This window comes from Varroa jacobsoni, unplaced genomic scaffold, assembly GCF_002532875.2.
Source record: "Varroa jacobsoni isolate VJ856 unplaced genomic scaffold, vjacob_1.0 scaffold_1423, whole genome shotgun sequence".
Lineage (NCBI taxonomy): Eukaryota > Metazoa > Arthropoda > Arachnida > Mesostigmata > Varroidae > Varroa > Varroa jacobsoni.
In genome coordinates this window covers 107439-134710 of record NW_019214325.1, presented here as the reverse complement: position 1 = coordinate 134710, position 27272 = coordinate 107439, and the positions used below count along the sequence as shown (strand labels likewise).

General features: G+C 38.3%; 3 protein-coding genes and 1 long non-coding RNA gene across 6 annotated transcripts; 2 read left to right on the top strand and 2 right to left on the bottom strand.

Annotated features, from left to right (window-relative positions):
- The first annotated feature begins 94 nt into the window (after positions 1-94).
- Positions 95-10121, top strand: LOC111269882 (MPN domain-containing protein). Its single transcript, XM_022849780.2, has 15 exons — positions 95-361; positions 1765-1958; positions 2102-2202; positions 2754-2802; positions 2956-3058; positions 3300-3880; positions 4272-4446; positions 5006-5125; positions 5465-5514; positions 5753-5826; positions 6101-6272; positions 6524-6684; positions 7008-7088; positions 7318-7408; positions 7902-10121. The coding sequence occupies exons 2-15, from the start codon at positions 1802-1804 to the stop codon at positions 8120-8122; spliced, it is 2136 nt and encodes a 711-aa protein (XP_022705515.1). The 5' UTR covers positions 95-361; positions 1765-1801; the 3' UTR covers positions 8123-10121.
- LOC111269884 (uncharacterized) lies at positions 9113-11793 on the bottom strand. The gene is made up of 3 exons (XM_086972272.1): positions 11700-11793; positions 10612-10848; positions 9113-9860 (listed from the first exon to the last, which is right to left on the bottom strand). Exons 2-3 carry the CDS (start codon positions 10814-10816, stop codon positions 9628-9630), a joined length of 438 nt encoding a protein of 145 aa, XP_086828398.1. The 5' UTR covers positions 10817-10848; positions 11700-11793; the 3' UTR covers positions 9113-9627.
- Positions 11794-11972: 179 nt separating this feature from the next.
- LOC111269885 (uncharacterized) lies at positions 11973-15631 on the top strand. Its single transcript, XR_002685982.2, has 3 exons — positions 11973-12179; positions 12531-12669; positions 14246-15631. It is a non-coding gene; the product is annotated as an uncharacterized LOC111269885 (long non-coding RNA).
- A 755-nt stretch (positions 15632-16386) lies between these two features.
- Usp39 (ubiquitin specific protease 39) lies at positions 16387-22043 on the bottom strand. Of its 3 annotated transcripts, XM_086972270.1 has the most exons (11): positions 21664-22043; positions 21044-21260; positions 20485-20662; positions 19944-20045; positions 19524-19656; positions 19184-19261; positions 18952-19041; positions 18643-18749; positions 18287-18477; positions 18054-18096; positions 16387-16746 (listed from the first exon to the last, which is right to left on the bottom strand). In XM_086972270.1, exons 1-11 carry the CDS (start codon positions 21811-21813, stop codon positions 16743-16745), a joined length of 1293 nt encoding a protein of 430 aa, XP_086828396.1. In that variant the 5' UTR covers positions 21814-22043; the 3' UTR covers positions 16387-16742. The 3 variants fall into 3 exon arrangements, with proteins under 3 accessions (XP_086828396.1, XP_022705517.1, XP_022705518.1); XM_022849782.2 differs by lacking the exon at positions 16387-16746 and having other exon boundaries at positions 17288-18096; XM_022849783.2 differs by lacking the exons at positions 16387-16746; positions 21044-21260; positions 21664-22043 and adding an exon at positions 20912-21037 and having other exon boundaries at positions 17288-18096.
- Positions 22044-27272: the final 5229 nt, after the last annotated feature.

Here is a 27272-nt window from a genome sequence, read left to right as displayed (position 1 = left end):
CGATTCAAAAGCTAGCAGACGACGTACGGTCTGAAGAAAGAAAAGGGTACCTTTTGCTCTAGTGGTTTCGAAATCATCAGACGCCGCCCTATGGTATTCTACATTCAACAATAACAACAGACAACAGACGCTCCGAGCTTGAGATGAAGGGAGAAGAAGGTCTATTAAGAAATTCACTGTAAATTGTGGGATTTGTGTTCGGAGAACGTTAGAAACGTTACCGGTTACTTGATAGTTTCGACCATTGGAGGGATATTTCGGCTCTAGGAATCGGGCGCTTAGAAGCTTAAGGAAGAACGGGCGCTCTGTTTGCGTATTGAATAACGAGCCGGATACCGGCAGAGTGAGATAACACTACACAGTGAGTGACTGGTGCTCATTCTTATCCGAGCTGCAGGACAAACTCATGCTAATTCTAACTTTCATAGAGTGTTTAAAAAAATGGCAGTGAAACATTAAATTTAGTTTTTTGTTGAGCAATAAAACTTACCCTGAGTAGTAGTCCTCTGTCAACAGAGCCTGAACAACTCTTAGAGCGCGCGCACAGATAGTATTTGATATGAGATCTGTCCCGTAATAACAAAACATTCGTCATCGTACCGTTTGCTAAAATTTAAAAAAACGTCTGCTTACCCAGAATCTGGAATACATTTTAGCATGTAATTCAATGATGAAGATAGCTTCAATATCGTTCGTACCAAGAAATCGGAAGTTATTATGCTACCTCAACCTAACCTTAAGAATTTGGCAGAATATTTAAGCTGGGGTTCTTAACGCGAAAAATTGGGCGAAATACGATCGCTTTCCTAGATTACATATTTATGTTTCGAGCTTTATGGCCAGTACCGCTGTTAAGCATACCGTCGGACGGCTGGCCTCCAGCAGAAAATAAAGTGTGTATCAATGTTCCTGCGTGTTGCAAAGATTGTCCTAGATTATACCTAAAAGTGTCTAGCGAGCACCTGTCAATTCTACAGTAGGATCATTGTGAGGGCATTAAATTCTCTAGAGCATAAGCTGGCTATGACAGGAGAACCTAAATCGGAAACGGAACCACTGATTTACTTACAAGTAGAGTTAAAACATTTGATATATCCGACTGTGTTCAGGTTGCCTGGAATTATTAAAACTATTTGAATTTCTTGTTTAATAAGACATGAATTCGAATGCATTTCGCTTAATTCTCGTGAACTCCACGACATATATATATATATATATATATATATATATATATATATATATATATATATTGATCGTTGTACTTTGCAATTAATTTTGTGTTTTGTATGTCCTTGATGCAAGTAAAGAATAGCCTACGAATAGCTCGGATAATTTGTTCTGTGTAGTGATTCAAAGCTTAGACCAATATGATTCAATTAAAATAGATTTTTTTCAAAGCTGAAAAACAAACGGAAAGATATTGGAATTGAATGTATCAAATACCCTAAAAGTCCTTACATTCGTACGAGGCATTCAATGCGAAGTCTCATGGCTTCGATACTGGTATTCCGCTTAAAACAGAAATTTTTCAAATGAACTCACGCCATTCCCCTACCAATACCATTTTCCCTATAAATGGTAACCCAGGATTGAAACTTATAATAAAGTTTGCATCCTCTATGTTTCTCCTTCTACACCTTAAAAAAGTATGCATAGAAGCTATCTGAACGACTTTACGTCTTTATGAACATTTATCTTGTAATTTGGTGAGACTATATTGTAAACTGGTATTTCTCTTAATTAACGCGATTGGTTGCTTGGTAGGTTCAGAACAAAAGCACCGACATTATCGCCGAATTTAATGGATATGTCAGCAATTGCAATGAATGCTTCCGGGGAGGACCTTTCGGTAGCAGCTGGTGGCGATACTGATAAATTTTCACCCCCATCCGACGGGGGTACTCCAGATTGCCAAGCGTTGAAGGTTCCAGATGAACCCATTCCGATAAAGGAAGACGGTGCGTTAAGCTGTATAGAGATTTTGTAAGCTATTTGAAGTTTATGATACGACCATGTAGAGTTTACGTACAAATGCTTTATGCACTTGTATTATCACAATGGTTTAGACACTACTAAAATGCATGAGCGGGGTTTTCAACAGGGGAGCGTGAAGAAAGAGAGGTACGAAAATTAACGCTAGAAACTCTCCTACGAGAAGGCGTGCTAGAAAGTGGAGACGGAGTCCTTTCGATGGAGTACATGGTAAGTTGACGTTGTATCGTTATGTCATTACATTTTTGTTCTGGTGAAGATGAATTATCACCTTGGGGTTACTACAATATTAAATGCCGTGCGCCTCATAGATTGTAGCTGTAGGAGAGAAATCGTCCAATTCAAAATTCTTCTAAGCTGAATCAAGTTTGGTTATGTTAAACGTATCCTGATGGTAGCTTAGTGAGTAACGTATTTGTTTGTTAATCTTAGGGACGCGTCGTGGTCTAAGTTCCAACCCTGGCATAGAGAGACTTCGTTGGGAATGCCTAACGGCGATACCAGAAGTGAAACTCGAAACATAGAGACAGACATTGCGTGTTGGTCCAAAACATTTTATCGGTTAAGGTCTTGTTTAGACTGGAGTATCATGCTTTGTTCCTGAAGCTTTTTTCATCGCAAACTTTAGTTTCTGTGCTAGTAACTATAACGAATATTTAACGTTGAGTTTGTTTTGAACGATTCATTGTCCATGAATTGTTCAATGTCGATTCATTGTCATGAAAAAGACCTAAGTATGCATGTTTAAATATTCATTGCAGGGAATGCGTTTTACTGGCGATTTACTTCCAGATGGGTCAATTCGATGGGGTGAGTACTAAGTTCGTAATTACTACCTTTTGTCGGGTAAACCTTATTTGGGCTTCTAAGTATAACAAAACTATATTGTAAGTCCAGAATCGCGTACTAGGTATACACCGATAACACTGAAGTTTTTTGTCGGGGAAAACCGATGCGTCTTAGGTGAGTCTGGTGAGGTGTTTCCGAGTCCATCAGCCTGGGCAATCCACTGTAAACGCATCACACAACCTGATAAGAAGACATCATGTGGCTGGTCACAAGTCAAGTAAATGCTATTTACTATTTTATTCATTAATAGTACTTTATAATAACAAAGCGTTGCCGAAATGTCCCTATTATCTCAACAATCTAAGATAAACACGAGAAGATAAAACTATGTGACGATAAGTCAATTATAATTTACATATTAACATATTTCATGCCCATACGCTGGAACTGTCGCGTGTTGCTTCGTGCGGTGTACGGACAGTTTACAAGTTCTGCCGTCTTTTCCTTGATCGTTATAGATATAAAGGTCGTAAGCTGGAGTTGTACAAACAGGAGTGGCTGCATAGACACAAGACAGCGAGGCCATCCAACATGGGTAACACTATCACCATCACGACTACGGCAACGAGCGCCGCATCGCTTGTAAATCCGCTAACCTCTGCGTTGGCAGCTAGTACTGCATCCCCTGTTGCAGCTGCGGCAGTGGCGGCGATGGCAACAGCGGCAGCTGCTGCTGCCGTCGGGACTGGTCTTCCCGTGTCCCCACCAGCACCAGCGGCGGGGCTATTCAATGTTGCCAGCGCTTCCGGAATTGGTGGTGTTACCCTTGCCGCCCCAACAATCGAGCCTACCGCCACATCTGCTTCTGCAGCCACGTCCTCTACCACAATTGCACCTACGACTGTGACATCAATGACTCTGACGGCCACTGTGACAGCTTCCCCCGTAACAACTGTCACCAGCGTTGCACCTGCTGCGACTATACAAGATGCTAAGCCGTTGGCAGCGCAGAACAATATTGTTGCCCCAACAGCTGCTGCAGCAGAAGGAGCAGCTGCAAATGACCCCACAAAACCTCCGGAAGAGGAGGGAAAACAAGGCAAGGGATCCATATGATGGAACGTGCAAGGACGATTGTTTGCGAACGTTCAAGATTCATAAGAGATTGAAAAACTATTTTATTACAAGGTGTAGTGGAGTTTGAAGAAATCGGCCTGGATACAGACGAGCAATGAATGAGGTTCTGTAGTGTAGTCTTTGCCTGTTCAGTTCCTCTGTAGAAAAAGTTCTTCTATATATATATATATATGTATATATATATATATATATATAATCTACCGTTTCATCTGAAGATAGACCCGTGAATCTGAACTCCAGTGTTACCGGCTGTAGTGTCTATATACTTCAGCTGTCATTTTTTCATTGTTGATATTGTACTAAAAGTATTTATAGCGAAGTAGTAAAGGTGCTAACTATATTACTCCGTTTAGCTTTTGAAGCAATGATCCGCGTTGGCAAAACGGTTATCCGAAAACCGCGCTGGTTCATTGAAGCAAAACGACGTGCTCTGGGCCTTCCGGGCGAGGGTCAAGACGACAACAAAGAAAATGGGTCGAGACAAGGCGGCTCAGACGGAGACTGCAATGGAGCAGCTCTCGACAAACTGTTAGTTGTCCCAGTTTCTTTGTAGCTTCTTATTTTTAGAATGCTAATCGTACATTGTATACATACATAATAGCTGCACATATTATTGTACAGATAACTATTCAAGTAAGCACATGGAAGCTATTCTAGTCAGCTGTACGTCGCTCCTGTCAGAATGTATTGCACATTGTCCCGTAAGTTAGTTGTCATATTATTCGTGACAACTATCATTGATCGTGTTTGATTTCGCCTTATAAGCAAATTTTTTTCACAAAGCTTATACAACTCTCTCTCCTAGAAAAAAGATCGCAGCATGAGTGTCAACGTTTGTGGCGCGGGTTTACACAGCATATAGCGGGATTAGGAAAACTAACCTATTCATCCACTGTGTGTTAAACCGCGCACGCTTTTAGGGGGCATTCAGTCAGTTCTTTATTGTCCGAAGTGAAACAGCTCGTACGATATGATCGTTAGTTCATTAGGGAATCGACATAGATATTCCTGCTACTTAGAAAGTTGAAAAGTACATATGTAAGCTAACACCCTTTGCTGAAACGGTCGCTTTTTGTGCACATAACAGGCCGGAGAATCCGCAGTATGATCCGGTGACATTTGCCTCAATCGAACGGCTTCAACCATTTCACATTTCGGTCTCCTCAAACGTTCTCCTGCTCGTCGATTTTCATTGTCATTTGAGCAAGTACGTTAACTTCGACAGAGAAATTACTAATTCTTAGGAACATCTAAATACGTAAGGTCATCTGATATCGGTCGAAGTACCGCAAATGCTATGCTGAGAAGGAATCGTTAGTTCAACATTTTTTACAACAAAACTGTTTACGAGCATGACTCATGAGTTGCTGTTTAATTGCACCGGTTAGGCCGAGTTTAACTCGTCTTACCTAATATATGAAATGTAGAAAATATGAAATGAAGGAACAGCCCAAGATCGAGGGACGTGCTTCGCTGTGTTCGACTTAGCCATGACCTTCGGGCTTATATTACCAAAATTTAATAGCCTGTACCTGTTGATTCTTAGGACAGAAGTGTGCGGATATCTAGGTGGTACGTGGGATGTGGCTACGCACGGTAAGTTTAGACAGTTTGTAACTTACTGCATCATTCCAGGATGCTTGTATTTGCGTTAAAATCTAGAGTAAGCGTGAACGCTTTCTAGTGCAACTCCGCAAAAAATCTTCCTTCTTCAGGACCATTTGATTTAACTATAGGATAGATAATAAATGATGGTGAACTTCTTAGTAATGTCTTCGATAGTACAGTTTTTGAGATTTTTCTAGAGAAAATTGTTCTTGTTATCTCCCAACAGCTATGCAAATCACCCAGGCGTTTCCGGTGAAAGTTCCGCTCGATTCGGCTGATCACGCTAAGGTTATGGAAGAGGTAAATAAAAAACCAATAAATGTTGAGATCTTAAAAAAAATACTTTTTTTACATTTTACTTTATTGCGCTTTTAAGAACTTAAGCTGTAACGGATCTGCGATGTGCAAAATTTTTTCTAATACGGAGCCAGGTACTGAATGCTGCTGGCGAAAAACAAGCGGGTAGTATCTAGGTAAATTCTAGTCGTTCATACACGTAGATTTTAGTCGCGCAATAAACGTGTCAGAGTAATAAATTGCCATCAAAGTACATGTTTGTTTAATATGCGTTTAGATACAGCTTTCAATGTGCTCGCGAAATCTCTATCCAGTTGGATGGTACCATTCACATCCGAGACTGTCTCCACACCCAACGAAGAGGGATGTTTTGAAACAACTCGACTACCAGTTGGACATGCGTGGTGACAACGAAGCCCAGTATATGCCTGTTATCGGTCTCATTTGCTGTAAATATTGCATCTACTAACTTTAGTCTATTCCACCTACACACGCTCTTAATAAGATGTTCTTAAATTTAATTTTAGATTCAGCTTTAGCAGAAACTTATTTATTCGATGTTCTTTCAGTATATTCTAAATATATTAAAACTGACTCAATCAGCTCTAGATACCTTAAAGCACAGCAAGCGGCCAACATAGCTGAGGGCCCTCTCCTTAATTTATTATGCAACATTTCACCGGATGCTCGTCTAATGCAGCTCCCCAGGGTGCTATGGATTCGCTGACCGAGGCTGAGCTAATGTTGTACTGGGTAATGCCTCCGCCGGAGAACCGCCCTCATGAAGTCGGCAAAGCCATGAAAATGGTGTATGCGCACAACCAGGACAGCTTCCTAACTCAGGACCTCCTCATGGAAATGGTATGTGTTGTCGCTTTACCGAATATTTAAATATCAAGTATAATATGAGAAGGGGCATACTGAGTATGTGCCTGGATATCCTTTCAAAAAAGGTTTTCATCCCAGAAATAATTGTCAAACATTATGGCTGGCGATACTGGAATGTCCTTTTATATTATGGTAATTTTTGTTTTGTGCTAATTTTACATGTAGCATCGAAACCATACTCACCAATTGAGTACTACGGGCACACTATTTCATACATCATTATGCCAATTCACATAACATAATGCGGTTTGGCGAAATAGATTCTTGTTATTTTATACTAGTGCTGCTTTTTTCAGCGTCTTCTTGCCGAACACTATCGCAACGGAAATCGGCTAGCCGATTTTACAGCTTCAACAACGAGCTCACCACCACATACGGTCTGTATGTATAGTCAGTGTGCGTCGATCGATGTGAACGGAACTATCTCTCAATGTATTTCATGTTATAAATATATGATTCTGAAACGTTTTCCTTGCTCATCGCTTTCGCCCTATGATGCGGCTAAACTAACAAGGAAATATACTTCAATACGAATCTCGTCGAATCGCTTAGTAAGGTCTATCAAAATTGATTGTTACTGTGTAGTAAAGGTATTTACATTAACAGGTTTGGGATCAACTAAAAACGTCCTTAAGTACAAAGCTGCCTCGGGATCTGCAAACAACATCGAATTCTAATGGACAAGGCGGCGCCGGAGGTAATTTTTTCTTAGGAGTTTTTCAAATTTTGCAAATCGATTGAACAAATAGGTTTCCTCGCATAATTTACATTTCAGGTGTAGTAAATCGTTTTACTTTCCAGCTCTCTACATCCAAAATTCACCTATTTACATTTAATTTTACGGTTGCCTTTAGTGTAATGTTACTCAAAATGGGAACTGTATAGTGTGGAACGAGTTAAGGCTGTGCTCACGCATAAAAACCTTTTTTTGGTGTACATACCTGGTTTGACAGAAAAGCACCGCGGTAAAAACGGCACGCTCGGGACACCTTGGGTTCTCTCTAGCTAATAAAAACATCTCATGTATTCAAATTTTTTTATTACGAAGGTCGACCGGCTGCAGCTCCTTATCTACGTTCTTTTTTATTGATAAAGTTGAAAACAAAGTGTCAAATAAAAAGCTTGTTTTATTATCATTATTATGGTTTGTTTTGATCGCCTTAACAATCTACTGGGTTTATCCGATATAGGTGCTTCCCAGGATACTGCAGCTCAAGCTGTGCAGCACTTCTGGGAGTTCGTGCGCGGTCTCATCATTCCAAACAGCATTTTACAGCAACAGCAGCAACAACAGATGCAACAACAACAACAACTGCAGCATCAACAAATACAACAACAGCTTCAACAGCAGCAACAGCTGATCCATCAGCATCATCAGATTCATGCACAACCCGGTACAAGTAAAACATAAGGAGTTCAGGAAATGTGGCCAACGACACGCGACAACTTGGTGGAAGCGAAAGATGATCTGTTGTTGAAACATAGCAATGGCTTAGTTGGAAAAATTAAGCGTACTCAGTTTGGACTTTGTGAATGAATGGTAAAATTATCAGTCTAAGAGAATCGATATGCAGTCACCAACGGCCTGAATTGCGGAATGTGTGCAACCGGCTTTTCATTACTTTTCCATTTGCTAAGCATCATTTGCGAAAAGATACACATTACAAATATTAGGCACCAAATTCTATGGGATGAAGCTTGCATCAAATTTTCAGCCCAATTTTTTTTAGCAATGAGAGCCCTTTCTTTTTACAGTACATCGATTAAGGAAACTTATGGGCAGGGTGGCGTCCTTCTTCTCGTGAGAGTGAAAATCTCGTTATCTAATAATAGAAAATTGAACGAGGGAAATTCGTAGGTGTTGGTTGTTCGCCAGTCTCCCATTACTAGGCTGAACGCAAACAATAAGCCCAAGAAATTTGTCTACTGGCGAGCATACTATTCGGGTGTAGTCATTATTTTTATAGTAGTATCGCTCAGCGAAATGGCAAAGTTTTCAGTTGTGTTTCATCTTCCCTTTTACAAGTAGGCGACATATTTAAAGAAGTCTTTTGCGAAAAACGCGAATAGCATTTGCTCTCCAGGTTTCTCTAGACAATAGAATATAAAATTAGCATGGTCATGTAGTGTAGAGCTCTCAGTTCCACGAATGTACACGAAGCATATGGGATATGGACTCCTGATTACTTTGTGTACCGACAGTGCTTCACAGAGCATTAAGTGGAGATTAGGATTTAACAACAGATGCCGAATGTACAGAATTAATCCAATATGTAACCGATTCGGTGTCGATAAAGTCGGACGTACGTATATGCAATAGGAACAAGAGCAAGACAAAGATGGAAGTAGTAGTTCTCTCAACGAAGCTATACGCTATATCGTAAGGGTATTTGTAGATACGTACATGGTTACCAATTTTATTTTTCAGTTAGTAAAATATCATGTTTTTAATTACTTATATGGACAATAATTGTCCATCACTTGTATATGTTCTCACCCCATTGTGATTATTCCTGGCCAACTATTCTATTATATTTAGCGTATACATGGATGAGTAAAGAAACTTTATGCAGCACCATATTGATTTTGGCGTATTTTTTCCTGTTCTATCCACGTACCCAATACTGCGTGTTCATACAAACGAATTGTGTACAGCTTATTCCTATGACACGGTAAATTTTCTTGAGGTACAGCAAAAATGGCTAGTATCAAACTGTCACATCTACTTACCAGTCACCTAAAAAAGACGGCTTATGTGCGTTATATTTTTAACTAAACCAGTGTAAATGTAATTAACATGGTAAAATTGAGTACTTTGAGGAGAAGATGAAAATAATGGTATGGGTGTTTGCATTTTTGTTAGAAAACACATCAAAAACATTTCAGATCGCTTCTCTTGTATAAGTTCGAGAAATTTCAACCAAAATTTCGCAGTTTTCTTTCGTTTCGTGGGCTCTTTGTGTCGTGGGAATTATCTTGCCTACCATTGTACTGGGACTGTGAACTCGAGGTTCCCACTATGTGGTCGTCGTACGGTCTCAAGTTATCACGATTATAGTCGTACGGCCGATAATAGTCTGAATGAAGAGCAGTGCCATCACGATTGTAGCAAATGGCGTTGTTACACTTATCTTCACAGCAGTACATTCCTGAAAGCATTTGAAATGCGGTTATTATTATTCAACATTTACCCATTTGCTACCTACATGAATGTGTACCATACATACATTGAAGAAAACAACAAAGACCGACAACCAATAGTCTGGTGAAGATCGAAGCTAGCCAAAAGAAAGAATACACCCTATGCTCATTCGGCATGAGGAAGACAAATTACCACTGATCTTATTCGTGTTCTTTCACTCAGGTACTATGTTTTTCAATAAACGTGTTTCGTTGAATTAGATAAACTACATCTTTTGTAGCTAATTAAATCTCTTCGCTTAGGCGACCTTTAGGCATTTCTCTAAATGCCACCTACGCAAAGAAAATATGCACGTGATGATACACATGTCATATTCACATATTCTAGTAAAAAGTTTTTTGCATGAAACAATCCAGTAATGATATTTCTATAAATGGCTAGTATGCACGAAATTCAAATTTTAGAAAATCTGGCATAGTTTAATTAACTGACCGTGAATATGATGAGTAATCTCTACTCCCTTTTGCACATATACTTCACATTTCAACAGCGTTCTAATGTGAAGTCGAGAGCATATAACTCAAAATGGAGAGTGCAAGTTGATCATATAATCAGTATTTATTGTTTTTAAATGAGTACGCTCATATTGGCTTCATTGTGTCATATATTCAGTTCACAAACGTTTAAGCGTTTATCACGGTCGTTATCCAAATGTTTAAATGTGTGCCAAAAAAGATAATAGGTCAGCTGACACTGACCATCATGGTCGCATCCATCCAGTTTGGCAAGACTGCATGATCGGGCATGCTGAGGACAAAGTAATTGTCCTTCGGATACAGCTGGACATCGTTTATCACGGGGTCGTCCCAAATAGTTGTGTGGCGGATTATGGGGTAAGGCGGTCGATGGGTCCGTCAAAAAGAGCACTGCCACGTACACCAGTATCGACAAAAATAATTCCATCGCTAGATAATTTGAGGCCGAGCTTGATCGTCCTGTAACAGTATATTGTTCCTTTGTTGTTTAGACACAATTTACAATTCACGTTCATCGTATTTTTTTTCTAACTATTGTTACTATCATCGTAGAATACCTCAAAATAAATTACACACAATCGTGCACAACTGCAGGTTAGAGTTGTTCAGCAGGATATCTTATTTACATCGTCCGTACAAAAGCATTTGGTTGTTTATTGATAATATGAGTTAGTGGGATACTAGGCACCAGTAACAAGTAAAAAGAACGTGCTTGAAATGAGTACTGGGTTTATGATATCTGACTATGTGCGGGCGTCGCGAGATCACTGACGCGTGAAGTCACTATCTCACAATAACGATTCTATGACTGTGGCTAGTTAAGGGTGTGCCCACAAAAACATTGGCATCGCCCAAAGCCAGTCCGCACAAAAGGTCCGTTATTTTCATCGCTAATAATGTTTACGCAGGCTACATTCTCCTAAATGGTGACAACATGAGAATCAGGAAACTTAATCGCAGAGAATCAAACTAATAACACATAATGAGTCCGCCAGCAATGTCATTAATTCAATCTACATTCGTTTGTTTAAAAACTGATACTTCTAGATCATATTTCTAGGTACTCACTAAGCTAGAAACACTTATATAGTGACGGCTTGTATGTGAAGTCTCAGTTGTCTTTTAGCGGCGGAAACAGTTGGTCCTTCAATTTCACTGGTATCTGAAGCGTTCTCACAAAGCACGTTTCTACGTCAATATCATTCAACAGAAACGTTGTTTTGAAAGACAGAAAGCACGCTCGACAGTCACAAAATGTCCTTTCATGAGCTTTTTTTCGCAACAACATTTAATTCAGATATGGCACTTACGTATTTTGCGGCTTTGCAAGTCTAAATTTGACACGATTAGAAGATGTCAGCTGTTTTCATTCAGCTAACAGGTCATCACTTTGACCGGAACCGACAAAGAATTGGGTCTGCGGGCTAGCAGGTGCTTTGCAGAAGTGTCCACAGTTGACGTTAGCGCTGGTATACGCCGTCGATGATTACGGCTCCATAACGGAATTTTGTCTGCACGTTCCGTTCAGCTCCCGCTGGGTCACTTTCACTTCACATTTACAGCATATGACGAGTAGCCACGTTTGGTACGATGACCAGGGGGCATCGTAGTAATCATCTTGCCGCTAGTAAAGTGCGGCGATGGAGTTCAGCGGATTTCTCTTTTTGACCGTTGTAGCTACTCATGATAATGGTAAAATTAGAATTCGTTTTAACGGTGTTCGTGCAGATCGTGCTAAGATTTCCTTTCGCTGTAGGTGTCACTATGCAGTAGTACTACTGTAATTTTCGGTAACGTATAACAATTTACACATTTAAGTGCTGTTAAAACGTTAAGCAAAATTCTAGGATTAACACAAGCACCCGATTTGATGTTTATGTAAGGTAAACTGAAAACATAACCTTTTATTATATACATAAATAATACAAGAGCAAATGCCAAATAACCAGCCACGAAAATTTGTTCTGTCTATGAACGAAGTACTGAGCAGAATGTTCTTTACGTATTTTCAAATCCTGTGTGTGTGTCGGAGTGGGGGGGGGGGTCTAGCCAATGCTGAAATATAAGAAAATAAGTAACCCTCAAAGAGGTCATCAATGTGTGTTTCTAATTAAGATCGTGTTTTTCGTGTGCTTCTTCAGTGGCCTCTTTGATGAACTTTCAGCTTGGCTAGTACTTCTGCTATACTGATGTGCTAAAGTCAGCAACATGCCGTCGTCGCGCCAACGAATATCAAATCTGGGCCCACTTAATTAAGGATGAAGAAAATAAATCCTCACTGTAGGTGCCAGATAATTCAATCCCAGTTTATTTGCTATTATGCGGTAACGGTATGTTTGATATGAATTCCATTAAAAGTATCTATTAAAAATGCGCTTTTAACATGTAAGCAAATATAGCTAGTTGACAACGTAATATTATACTTTTAGACGATATATTGGTAAATTAACACTCATTATTAATACTAATGTTTCGTAATGCCTGATAATTTTGAACGATATTATATTATTTTTATTTTATTTATTCACTATAGCTGCCGGTAAAGTTTTTGACACAGTTTTCTTGAAGCGCAAATTAGTGACGCTCATTACATGGATTTTCTAACGTTAATTGAACGACCATACGTGTTTAAAAGTGGAGCCTATTATCTTTTCTAACAACTGGATTGGTATACTCGTACACCAATTTATGCACCTTCCTATCGAGAAATGCTCGAAAGAGAAGAGCTTATAACGGTAGTTCGCGTCAGAGCTTATCAAACCCAAAATTCATATCCAAGTTAATGTGCTGTTTCAAGTACTGTGCTTATTAAAGTGACATTTTTAATTGATAGTAGCTTTACCTTGTTTTTTTTAAGATTACTGGCAACGCACTGAAATGCGTTACCCCTAATCAGTAAAATTAATACAGGTCTTCCATGTCTCATCGATGTGCAAGTTTGAAACTTCACTACTATGCCGTAAAAAAAGAGGAACGAAGGCTGAGTTAACATGAGATAAAAAAAACAAAGCGTGGAAACATTACTATCAAGATTTTTCATGTTATTTCCTTATTAAAACTTACAATAATTTTATTCCCTGTTGTCTGTACACACATTCTATCTATTCAGAGCGAACCAGTAGAAGCACTTCGAATATTGTACGGTATATATTTGTATATGCCGTATAATATTTAATAATATATATGCTCCAAATTGTATCTGTCACGCATTCTATAATGTATGATATAATTCATTCATACATACATAAATTTTTGGGTTAAGCCTGTCTTATTGTTTTACGGCCTTTTAGTTTCATTATCCACAACTTTTGCTTGCAATTTCTTAGCAAGTATTACAAATTTTCTAACAGATCTGACCTGCCTTCTTAGATATCCGCGATTTTTCGGAAATATGTTTATTTAGAAGCGACAGAAACGTCACTTTGGAAAAAAATATTGTATTGGTATAGCAATACACGTATAAAAAATGGCTAAAGCGCACTATAGAACGATTCATAGATAAAATAATTGTTGACTGTTGTTCTACTGGTGTCAGTTCTTGATATCTATTTGTAGCTATTATCGTTAGAAATGTATCTTTCGAATACGTCCAAATAAAGTTTTGATTCAGTCTTTTATCTGATATAAGTCTTATATCTGACAAGAGACAACTCATCGATGGCTATGCCGGTCATGTTTCGTTTATCTCTTGTTTATTTTCTGTTTTCCCTTTTCGGATCGAAGGCACCGACTTCAGTCAAATTTTGACCAAATGATAAACCGGTCGAATCATATGATTCAATAAGGGAACTAATGACAATTACTGAAGGGTTATCGAGAATTAGCGTATTCTAAACGATTGTTTCTGTTGTCCCAGGAGAGTCGAGAGACAATGAAGAATGTGGCGTACTGTTCACAGCTCCGGTTTCAGAACAGAGCCAAAACCGATTTTCAGTCTGGGTGGTTAAACATAAAATCGCAGTAAAAATCGTGATTCCGCAGGCCACCGTTGAAAAGCATCGCAGCCCATCATGGCTGTATCCTATCTGCTTAAGCGTCAAGCGGCCAACAAATTCAGGCAAAACGTGTACGCGAATCACCAAGTTCACAAATGCGCGACCTTGCTTGTTGAAAGTTATAATGATCTTGCAGACACCTAAAGGCATGACAAGAAGCTTCCTACATACAGGCATTTCAGGGCTTAGTGGTTATTCGTGAGTCTTACCATTTTTACCGACATTCAACGTAGAATTAAGCTAACATTGAGCTCGGTGCTCTTTTGACTGAAATTAGCGTTGATTTCCTACTTAAACTTCAGTTAAAAAAAGTTTGCCTTAAAAACAGAGTGCAACTACGTGATCTGTGTCCCGACTCGGTTAAGCTTTCGGTGCTATCCATAATAAATTAATCAAAAAACGGGCGAGCGTCGAAAGCGAATCATCAAAAGAGTTTCAAAAAACTTTCTCAGAGGAGAGCCGGCTATACGGATTAATAATGTACTTGCACATGTTGAAATACATTAACACCACCGATGTAAAACAGCACAAACGGTCTTAAAAGGGAACCTAAAAATTTAATTTATCGGTATGGTCGAGACTTTCATGTGTCGTACAGAATGTTTACTCAACCATGGTATCCTCACAGTTATCACATGACGGCATCGCCTTAAAGCCGCACAGTTTTTATCATTGTAGTAGATCCAGTGCAGGATTCTCAAAGAGTTGTTATTAATAGTATTGTTGCTCTTATGCTAAAGATTTTGATGGTAATTTAAAACGAAACGTTAGCCTTAGGCAACACCAATAAATAAGTTCCGTAAATATTATTTTAACAAACATGTCTCACACAAGGTATCTTCGTTGTTAAAGAAATTCATCCTACTATGCGAAGGACCCTCTATAGGCATAAGCAGAGATTTCAGAGAAAATGAATTTCCGCTCCAACCGAATTGAGCATGAAATCACTAAAAACATTTACATAATCGTTCTGCTAGTACACCTAACTACCTAATAAGGTCTAGAATGAAAATGCTGTTCGTAAACATGTCATGAACTGAATATTCGTGAAGACTTACCAATGAAGCAATCGTTACACTATAACTAACTTATTTAACTTTGTGTCTGAAAGTAATTATCTGAAATGGACCATAGAACTGTGGGCGCATTGAGTAGGACAAACTACTATAAGAAGCTAACTTCAAATAAATTTAATTTAGTGTATCGTTGCAATATAAAGACCTACTGCGACGTGAGCAAAAAATCTATCTCAATATTATTATTAAATAGTTTTAGTTTATGAACAGTGTCTCTGATTCTTATGTAGCGGGTATGTATCTGACTGTTTTTTAGGTAAAGGTTTTTTGGAAGGCTAATTTTAAAAGTGGCCGAAGGAACGTGTCACCAAAACAGCATTTCGATTAAGGTATTTTCTATATTTGACAGGAATATAAAATAGTACTATACAGGATACAAGCGGAATCTACTAGTTTATGCTAATACTTGTGTATTCTCAACGCCATTCGAATGTCCATCTTCATTGGTAATATAATATTGAAAATAACTAATTTAACAACAACAGTGGAAATACGTTTTTGAATGCTACTTGCTAGCTGTTGCTGGCGCCAATTTGAAATGTACATATGCATATATTAAATTGAGAACAAGCTCAGAAACAAATTATATTCAAGTACAAACATTGCAGAATTACTTTCACCGTTATTCGAACAGAACATCAATTGTAAGGAAACCATTCTTATAATTAAACAGCAACAAAAAATGTTGTCATATATCTATTGTACCTAAATCCATTGTACAGTTGCAATGAAGTTCACCGTTAAGCTAAGTTATATAACCTGTGAAGGTTTGTGGCTCAATCGACATGGTATGGAAGAATCGGACACCATAATCGTCTGATAGATGTTATTAATGTAAAAAAATAGTTAAAATTGGTTAGCGTTATCATTCATTTTCCATAAAGATGGGACATTCTATCATGCTAGCACGGGGATATTTCGCGACATTATTTTCCTCTTAGTCAAAAATAGCAACTTTTATTGGCGAAATAGTATCGAAGAGTAAACTAGCGGTAGATTCGTCTCCTTTTTTCATTCACGTACAGTGACTAATCATTTTATAAGTTGTTTTTATTGGTGCGTCTACAACATATGGCTTATAGGTTCTAAGAACCTGATCTGAAACATGTTTCTTTGTCTTTAGGTCTAAGCAATAAACACAACCAAACCATAAGATACATATTTGATTTCCAAAACGAAGTGTCCGTACGTCGCATAAATATTAATAGGCACGCAGACATATATCCGTAGGACTTAGCTTTGTCCTTACAGGGCAGATGCGAAGGATGATTTTATGTTTCTATTACCTAAAAACAAAGCAGGGAACTCGTTGCCAAATTACACTGACTAGAAAATAGCGTTGTCAATTAAGGTAAGGCTCATTGCTACAATTAGTAGTTCAGTATATGAAAATATTAGACTCGCAGAAAACAATTAGGATAGTTATATGCCTGGTCTTGGATTTAATTTGATTAATTCGACAATGTTTAATTACTAGTTAAAAGTATCGCAACAGTCAAAGGAGTCATCAGCTATATAACTTGCTTAAAAGGTAAAAGAGATTAAGTTAATGGCTCTCTTTTTAGTGGTAATCGCAAGAAAAGATGGCTATAATTTAAAAAAGAAAACGTATCGTCTCAATCTATGCTTTCGGACCCTGCATACACTAAAAAAGAGTTGTACCAACTCCTGTCTCAATAAACGTTTGACTTACGAGTAGAAGATTTGCAAAAAATTGACGACGACGGTGATTAACATCTTCACGTCTACTTTGCAATAAATTATTGCCAGTGGGTACCTACTCTTTCTCCACAAACGAGCAATATTGTTTCAAAAACATGAAGAACCTTTGTGTGTGGTCTGATCGTAAATGACCCGTTAAGCAAACAGTTTATTACATATATAAATACTTTGATATTCACAAACGATATATGCCGCACAGCAAACTACATTGTATCAAGATAACTATAGTATAGATGTTAGATTTCGAATTCGTATTTTGCAATGGAAATAACACCTAGTTAACATTTGTCCATTACGCTTTCGAATAGTTTACAGGTTTCTTCAAAAATCATTTTCGGCATTTTCAACAAGTTTCACAATTTCATATGTACAAGACAGACTTATCCCAGCTTGGCATAAATCACTACAGGAGCAATAAATATGCAGTCTGACTTTTACACTGTAATATTCAAGTTTTGAATAAATATTCTCGTGTTGTTAGTCTTCCTCGAGCTTTCTTTTGAGACCCTTCTCACCCTTGAGACCCTCACCACTAGCAGGCGCTACAACTTCGTGTGATTCGACACTAAAAACTTGCTCTTCAAATGCTTCTTTTCCATCTTCTGTCATTTCGACACTTTTCTCTACCTCATCTTTTGGAAGAGAGCTAGACTTCTCATCGGGTACTGCATTATTATCCTCGTCAAACTGAACTTTTTCACCGGCGTCTTCTCCTGCAGTAGGAGCAATGGTTGTGTCTTTTATGTTAGTTTTTCCCTTAATTACATCTTTGAATGGTGCGCTTGTCCTCTGCCATATCTGGACATAACTTTCAGAGAGCGTTATCATTTGTGGCAAAATTTCAGTTACGTGTAAATCTTGCAACTCGTACCATTTTCCCGACCCGCGGTGAAGGACATGGCAACGGTAAGTTCCTGTTCGATAGAGTAAAGAAAAAGAATTTTATAAATGTTGTAGGCCATAACTATTTTCTTCATATATGCATACGAACGTATATGAACTAAATATAAATAAAAAGAGCGTTAAAAACCGCCATATTTAAACAATCTGCGCAATTTTAATTATGCTGTTATTAAAGCATCAATCTTGGGTTATTTCGCGTACCTTTATTAGGCTCTCCTTCATGAACAATGTTAGCAACAAGATCATACACGTTCTCGGGATTAGCTTTTCGTGCCTCAAGCGCGAGCACATCTCCGAAATCAACGTTGCGAATAGGGAAGTTGACAATTGTGGGATTCTTCTCCGTGAAAAACGTGTTTCGCGTAAACCGCTTCATATAAAGTATTAAATACCTGAAAAAATACATGCAAGGCATTAAGTTCCAGATATGATATGCAAGAACACTGGGGTACATACAGCCTTGTGTTCCTGCTTATAAACGTCCAAGTCAATTTACAAAACGTTTATCACCTTCCTGCCTGTTAAAAAGCTTTGCCAAAATTTTGGGTCACACTCACTTTGGCAATTTAATTATTTCGAAGCGTTTAAGGGTGTTGTCCTTGTACGTCTTATACTCTTTTTCCTGGATTCCGTTGAATTTGGCCATGATTACACTTAAGGGTACCTGAAAATAAAAAAAAAACAAAAAATGAAATCACAAATTGATGAAACAAATAACGCATTGCACAGCATAAACATGTCATTTACGAGTCCAAAATAGAGTTTTTTTCAAGTTGAGTTCCGGCTAATAATAAATCGGTGGCACTGGCTACCACAAACGATACAAATAGACGTGACAGTGTAATAATTAGCAATTCTTGAATCACCTGAGGAATTATATTTTCACGCTGGTCATCACGAAACAAAGGCTGCGACGGTAAATCCACGGTGAGGTACATGAATGGCATTTTTTCTTCCTGTTGAAAACAACAACGTAAAGGTAAATATCACATTAATACTAAATGCGTCTTTAAGAAAACACACTTATTTGTACTATAACAAAGGTAGGAATTGACGTCAAACAGCAAGGTACACGAAGAAAAAATACTATTTACGGACTTTTACTTCATATTCAGCCGGATCGTAAACTTTTGGTTGGTGCTCAGGGTCTGTTGGAAACAGCTTCTTTGAATATACCTGAAAAAAAAAACAAGAACGGGATATTTAGTTTACACTGAGTTAGACTTGGTAAAGGTGAAAAAAATATATATATTTAGATAAAAATGAAATACGAAGGAATATTGCACTGAATCTGCAGTTGACTTCAACAATAAATGAGATTGTTAATAAAATATGCATTTGTGGACCTTCTCAGCCTTAGAAAATCATAATGACGATTGGAAATTTCATATATAGAGTGAACTGAAAATCCCAAAAAGCTGCTGAAGATAAGACTTACCCTCATTCGTCCCCTAAAAGTTTTGTAGATAACTGAGCTGGAATCTTTGTTGGTACCGTTAAGAGCAATGTGAAGCGAATTCAAAAACCAAGATAAGAAGTCTACGGGATCGCCCTGATTCGTGATTTGAAATCTGAAAGAGTAGTAGCAATGTACACGTTTCGCAATTTTGACCTATCTTATTCGATATTAAATTTCATAATGGAGACATTGAGCAACTGCTTTGAGAAAGTAATGTGCCTTGAAAGCACCAAATGGGAGAACCAGAAACATGGTAAAATTAACCGCGTCAACCCGGATGTAATATCATATAGTGGGTATACAAACCTCACTGTCATTAGTCTAGCGAATACCTAATTTATAAAGTCACTAGTCAATGACCCTGTTAAGATCAAATATCTTGTTTCCATCGGCACGCACCTCTTTTTTGAGCAGAGAACAACAGCCTGCAACATTTCATGCGGCGACACGTGAGCTTTGAAGTGGCGTGGGTTCCACAACTTTCGAAGCAGCTCACCGAATCTGTAAACATAATAAGAAGTCATAACGAAGAAATAGTCTATATATAAATATTCAATATGCTTTTTCTATTCGTATATCAAACAACTAAGGCACATGTTACATTTACAGACTCACGGAAGAAGTACACAACAATGACACAATTGTCATAATACGTCGTCGACTGTGGTATAAAATATGGAAAGCATAAAGCTCTAGTAGTACTGACAAAAGTAGAAGTTGGGGTTTTCATGACAAACGACAAATTGTATGGCCTCGTGGCTATAGAAATGCGTATATCGGAAATTCGAATATTCGGCCTAACGGTTTTTTCAATGGTACTAACGTCTGTTGCCACTTTGTCCTGCTTACAGTTTCCTGGAAGATTCAGATTTGATGTGACGACAGCTAAGTTAACGCTTCATTATAATAGTACGTGTTTATACGTTACGAGTGAATATACCTTTGTACAATGAGAAACATGTTGTCACCCGGAGGTCTCTTGATGTCTCTGTAGTTTTCGTCCCGTAACATATAGTCTCTTAATGGGGCAACCCCGCTCAAAGCTTGCAAGATGACGTTGCAGTAGTCATTCGCCTTAATGTTGTTAAGGCCTACGATCCCAGGCAAATACCTCGTTCCTTAAGAATCGTCACAGATGAACATCATTTTAAATAAGCGTACTAAGAACTTTAAAAACGAAAAATATTGAGCGCAACTTCTTATTGTGAGGCAGTCGTATTTTTAACAATTACATTTCAAACATATAATTAGTCAAAAAAAGTTGCCCAGTCATATATATATATATATGGAGAGAGAGAGAGAGAGAAAGCGAGAGAAAGAGAGAGCAAATAAATTATATGTTCTTATGTGTAATATAGTAAACTCACTTATTGCGTATTGTGGTCTTTCGCAACAGCCGATTAAGTATTGCATATTAGTTTGTTGTTCCCCGTGAATATGTAACCTCTCTCAGAACTTATTCGTACTCAAATATTGCGGATGATCGCTTCATTAATTACCGTCAAGCGCAATCGATAGCTTCTCCGTCTTATCGAGCTCCTTAATGTCCTGATGAGAGAATCTTGGCTGTAGTACGAACAGGATATCATCTAACGCAGAATCGACGACTCGGTAATTGTCGGGAAGACAGAAAAACTCGAGTGACTCCAACTGGAGGAAGACGTGATGACCTGCGTGGACACTATGGGTATACGCATGTGTTGATGGTCCTCGGCCCTAAATTGAAAAAAAATGTAATACTTGACGTTTATTAGTCCGCGATTTCTGTTCCTATGGGGTACATGCGTCTCATTTGAGTAGACAAGAGAAGGCAATGTAATGTGGACAGAATAAATCAACGGTTTTTATCATTTATCTGACATAATTTTATACTCCTCTGCATATACAACCAACCAGCTAAACAAATTATTTGGCAAACGGCATGTTCTTTTCAAATCTAGGACTGATATAATTTTTAATAACCAACTAGCATGTCTAACCGTAATTTCTTTTATCTTGCTTTAACAGCAATGCTATCAGCATAGTGCGGACCTAAATAGATTGTTAAAAATTATTCCACGTTCTGAGTAATGAAAGAAGTTGTATCAATAATTAATGTTAAAAAAGACAGGTAACATACCTGGAAATATTTTCCACAAACTAAACAGGCATAAACATTGATTCGACTTAAACTAACGGAACAAAGCTTCTCGAAGTCAAAATCAAGCACGCTCCTGTTAATTGTATCCAAATAGGGACAGCTTCGACTTTTTGCAGATTCTTTAGACATTTCAGTTTAATAGCGAATAGATTTCTAATTGTTCGAAATCTTGAAGCTCAGGAGCTTTACCAGAGGTTCTACAGAAAAGCCTTGACAGTGAAGGAAAAATCTTAATGGTCCTAAAAGTCACACTTAACACTGCACAGCACCTTTTTCACTAGGTATTTCTTGTTACTCAACGTTATGCGGATATAGTAATAGCGAATGTATCCCAGCCAACGTAAGAAAACGTTTCTTATCGAGTCGAATGCGCACCGGCGTCCTTTTATTTGTTTACTATTTGCTAGCAGAAGTCCGCGTGAAAGGAGAGGAGAACTCTAGTGGAAAGGGTGGCACAGGAACAATGATATGGCGCCGGACTTTGTAGGCTGTCTAGAAGGAGAAAAACTTCCACCTGAAGCAGTTATGACATAGAAAGTCTTAGTGAACGGTAGTGTACCCGAAACATCGTAACAACATCTGAGAATACATTAGATAAAATCTCGAATGAATAGATCGTTGGCCGGAAGTCAATGGTAGAAAACTTGTTTCAAGTAGCAAACAACGTCTTGATTTCACACAAAAAAAAATCTTGCTAAATCATGTAAACTCATGCAGAGACTCTCAGAGGGGCTCCAGGTACCTATTATCATTACCGCTACTGAAGGTAGTAGCCTAAGTCAACATAGCGGATATAAGCTGAATAGAGCCTTTTTGTACCTAATCTACAGTTTAAGCTTACCTTTTTGTACTAACCTGAATACTCAATAGTTCGTACTGCAGGCGTTACACAGTTTTTTGACTTTTTCTATCTATGAGTTTCTGGCCATTGTGTCTAGTGTAATTTGTTATTTTTTCCGGATCTCTTTGGTAGATCTGTTAGTCATTTTTTTCCGACGTTCCCTTGAGACACATTTGCACCGCTTAAAATATTCAAACATTAACTCTATTTATAGAGAGTCATGTATTTCTGGGGTAAAATTATTGCTTCTGAAATCAATGAAATCGATGAATTGTGACGAAAATGAAAGTTGCATCTTAATCCGAAAAAGTCTGACGACTGTTTTAATAAAATTGTTCAGGCACTGCAACATTGATAATTCCCGCATGTGAGATTTATTAACTGAACCAAGCGTATTCTACTGCATATCTCAATGTTGTATAAATAATTAGGCCATGGAAAGAGAATTATGGGTCAACTAGTTCAGTTAACCTTATCAGGTATAGTATGTACGACCCGGAAGCCCGTGTACTATTAATTCACGTACATCATTGTGCTAGGCGAATTTGTTATATTTTTTATATGATATAAAAAGAGTCGTTGATTTATTTCATAGCAACCATTGTGCTCAAGATTCGTTCCGTTTGTAATAGGGTTGGTCACCAAAAATAAGTTCTGGTTGTTTTTAAAGTTGGTTTAACCGCGACCTTTCGAGTTCTGTGTCGTCATAAAAAAACAACAACAATAAAGGAGAAAACATGCGTGCACCACGCATATGTTTGCGAAATGTAATGAAGCTGTTATAGTTGAAAACAAACATACTTGGTCATTACCAGTTAGTGACTCGTAGAGCTAACAATAAGTGAATTTACAATACAAAACGATGATAATGTCTCATAATATGCTTTATCTCATTAACTTTTAAGGCACAATTTATTTTAATATTATATAGCGGCCACATATGTTTCTAAAAAGTAGTATTGCAAAAGAAGATTTAGCTCATTAAACTAAAGCGATTTGTTTAGTTTCGTTATTATAAAAATCTCCTCCAGTGAAATGCAGCTTCTTTGATTCGTTTCCTCAAGGATAAATACCACGGCGTTTCTCAATATAAGCAGTTTAGCTTTCTTCTTTCTTTGTGCTTATCCATTCAAATATACTTTATGGGTCCTGAGGCCATGTGTCCCTCTTGGCTGGCTTGCGATTCAGTAGCCCCCTAAAATGATCCTGCCGCTTCTTACAATACTACCGCTTCTCCCTGCCCTTCCAACTTACCGTTAGCTCATCCTTGAGTACCAACAGCAGCAGAATGCTTGGGAAGCAGCGATCGCTTGTCACCGCATCGCAACTGCAGAACTTCGTGGAAAAAGTGAAGATGATGGCGACCTTTATCACTGCACAGGCTTGAATCGCCGTGGCTCTGTGTCAAGGAGTTCTTGCGATTTCTAATAATATTGTCTCGGATACTAGCGCTCCTGACGCTGCTACAACTAATAAATTTCAGCAGCCAGCTGCTTGGCTGCAGTTGTCGCCGGCCTTTGTTTGTTCCCAGCGTGATTTTTTACAGATATCCGCGCTTGAAACTCTGCATCACCTAGGGAAATAAACACGCCCCTAGGCGTCTGTCATACTCCGGACATGGAGCAAGGGGACGGGCAAGCCTGGGGATGATGTTCGCTTTTAATGAAGGAAATGATGTACTAGTAGTACGCCATTTTTATACTGAACACGATTTAAATAATTATCGAAGAAGAATGGCCAGAGAATTCGTAGATATAATACTGAAGTGACCATCAATGCTCGCTAAAATATGGGTTGCACACGGAGAAATTTATACCTGTCTATAGAGAATTTAGTAGGACGATTTTCGTTCCGCTTTTTTCTAGGCTGCACCTAAATCGGGCCGCGACACCTTCGTACTTATCCAGTGTAACTGCCATTTACTTCGGTCACGGCTTTAATTAAAGACCGTTAAAGCCATTTTAAACCTCTCACAAGCTCCAACCAAAACAGTTCTATTAATATGCTCTAAGATCCTCCCAATAGTGGAAATGAGCGAGTCGATTTTTCAGATCGAGATTTTCAAATCTCTGCTCGGTAATGCTCCAAAAGCAGTGGATTCGCACGTGTTTTACTTGTTAGTTAGAGATCCTTGTTTTGGAACACATGTGCCTAGCGAGCCTCACACTGTCGCATGTACGAGCAGATGGGCTATCTTGTTGAAAGAGATCTAGCCTATCAGCACGGTGGCCAAATACGGTCATATTGTAACGTTTAGCACGTCGAAATAAAATTCTTTGTAAATGAATACGTCATTCTCTAATAAATATGGCGCCATGATATCCTATTCAACATATGCAGTATTTAAAGCATGGCACTGGTTCGATGTTAGGTTCTTCTTATAATAATGAAATATTCTGAATCGTAGGTAAGTCAATGATCGGCCCTGCAATTTATTTTTACCCTTATCGTAACTATTTTCCTGTCTCAGAAGAATTGAAGACGTCCTATCTTATGTTGGAAAGAACTAGTTAGCAAATGGGTATTGATTGAGTCTCTCGGCTCGAATTTTTCTTAAGTAGCCTGTACTTAACTTGATGGCATATGAATTACGTCTGAGGTGTTTAAGCAAAAGCTTGGAACAGCCCTATACAAGATCAATTAAGCCGCCAAGATCCGTACTGTGTGACTAGACTGATCAGAAACGGGCGTTTGCTTTCCTGCCATGAACAAAATATTGTTGAAGACGAATTCCGGTAGGGGTTGTCTTAGCATTGGCAAGTGCACCTACTACACCGTTAACCCGTAGCGAACAGCAGTAGCAGTAGCAATTTAATCTTACCATCTCGTTGGTCTCGTTCTGTGAGTTTTATCTGTTTATAAAATGTCTCACAAAAAGAAGTTGATAGTGAAGTTTGTCTAATCTCACGTTGACTATCGATTCATTATTGCCACACGGGCTAACGCTAACGATTTCTATACCTTTTAATACATTTGTCCGTTTCATTGCTTTTCATAAGCTAAAATCATTGGGTTTATGATGGGTTATGCCTTCTTTTTTATCTAGACAGCTAAAAATGTAGCTAGCAGACATGTACAAAGTACACTGGAAATTTGAGAAAAAAAATGAAGTTTGTAAATTTAAAAAAAAAAAAAAAAAATTGAGAAATAAAATGTTATCAGTTTGAAATATAGTCTGGCCTCAAATATCTCGGCTTGTTATTTGTCGGTGCCATAGAGATTTAGCCAGAACATTTCCAAAAAGCCTGCTATTAGGATCCAGCATTGTCCTGCGTCGCATAACTAGATGCTACGAGATTTTTAATTAAGTTCAGGTGGGTCCGCTCCCATAGGCAACTTCGAAATATATCGTTGATAAATTGATGAGAATCGTCGATCCTTTTACTCTGCCTCGCTGCTTCTCGCTTCCGATGACTCAGAGGCAAGGAAAATGAAAGATTCTCACGGAAAATGCGTGTACCTCTATACGGCGAGAAGTCGATGCAGACACACGCTCGTATGCTCAGGGCTAGATTTAATAACCGTTCTTTCAGGGAGATTTTAGCCACGTGAACGGAGTTAGACATCTGACACTCGGGCAGACAACTGGAGTTAGCGTCGAACAGACACCTATGACTATCGATATATATTCACAAAGGATAGCTATATACCTCTTTTTGTAGTTATTGAGATGCTCTAAAGAACTCAGCGGAGCAATAGTCTATCTCATTATTATCTCAACGACACAAAGTGTTTGCTTTCAAAACAATAGGTTTACAAAACGGTACTTGTTAAATATGGGCAAATATCGCCAAGAAACGACTGTGTAATAAATATAGATTCTTTTCGTCATTAGATATTCTAGAGCCACTGTACTACTACATAGAGCCTCAATGTTTGTTATGTTCCTTCTTACTGAGCCTTCGGACGGTACTGCATACGTGACAATGTGGCTAGTGTTTCATACGTTGAGCGCGAGCTGATATTAAGTGTGTAAAGCTCGTTCAAGCCACCATCAAGAGAGATCTGCGAGATTTTATGGGTTAATTCTCATGAACTTTCGTAGATTTAGGTGTCCGACTTAATCCTATGACACTGATTGAAACAACTGGAATAAAAATGGTCGAATTACATGGTTTTTCTTTCCGTTTTGTTCTATAAGAGTATAGTATAACCATATTCACCATAAAAGTAAACATTGCCTAAACATTGCATTAAAAGTAAACACCGCCTCGATTCGAGATCGGCGTGAGTAAGTCCAAATTTTACCAATTTTTTTTTAAATAAATAGCGCACTGCGTATTGCACCCGGGAAATACATCGATATGATTCTCTATATTAGTTCTAATAAACTCTTGGTTCGAATAAAAAAGGCGAAAGGCACACAAATGTCATTATAAAAACGAAACGTTTTCAGAATGAGTCTAAATAAGCTTTCATGACCATCAATTTGGAAATGCTTTAACTTTTTTTTTATTACAAATTGCGATGTCTAAGTTAGGTTTTAGTATTCAAATCCTCCAAGTAGTAACACAGTGTGCGCTTGCAAATCATTGATGTTAAAGTTTGTGGTGTTTGTCTAACGTCATTCTCGAACCATACTCAGGAAGCAGACATCGACAAACAGCCATACATGAACTGGGTTTACTCATCCATCGAAAACGAGGACAAAAATGCGTCCCAACGGAAATGCAAATTCGCAATCGTCCAGCTAAACCCGTCAGCGTTAACTCAGTTACTGGTATACCAACACTACGGTTGCCACCCC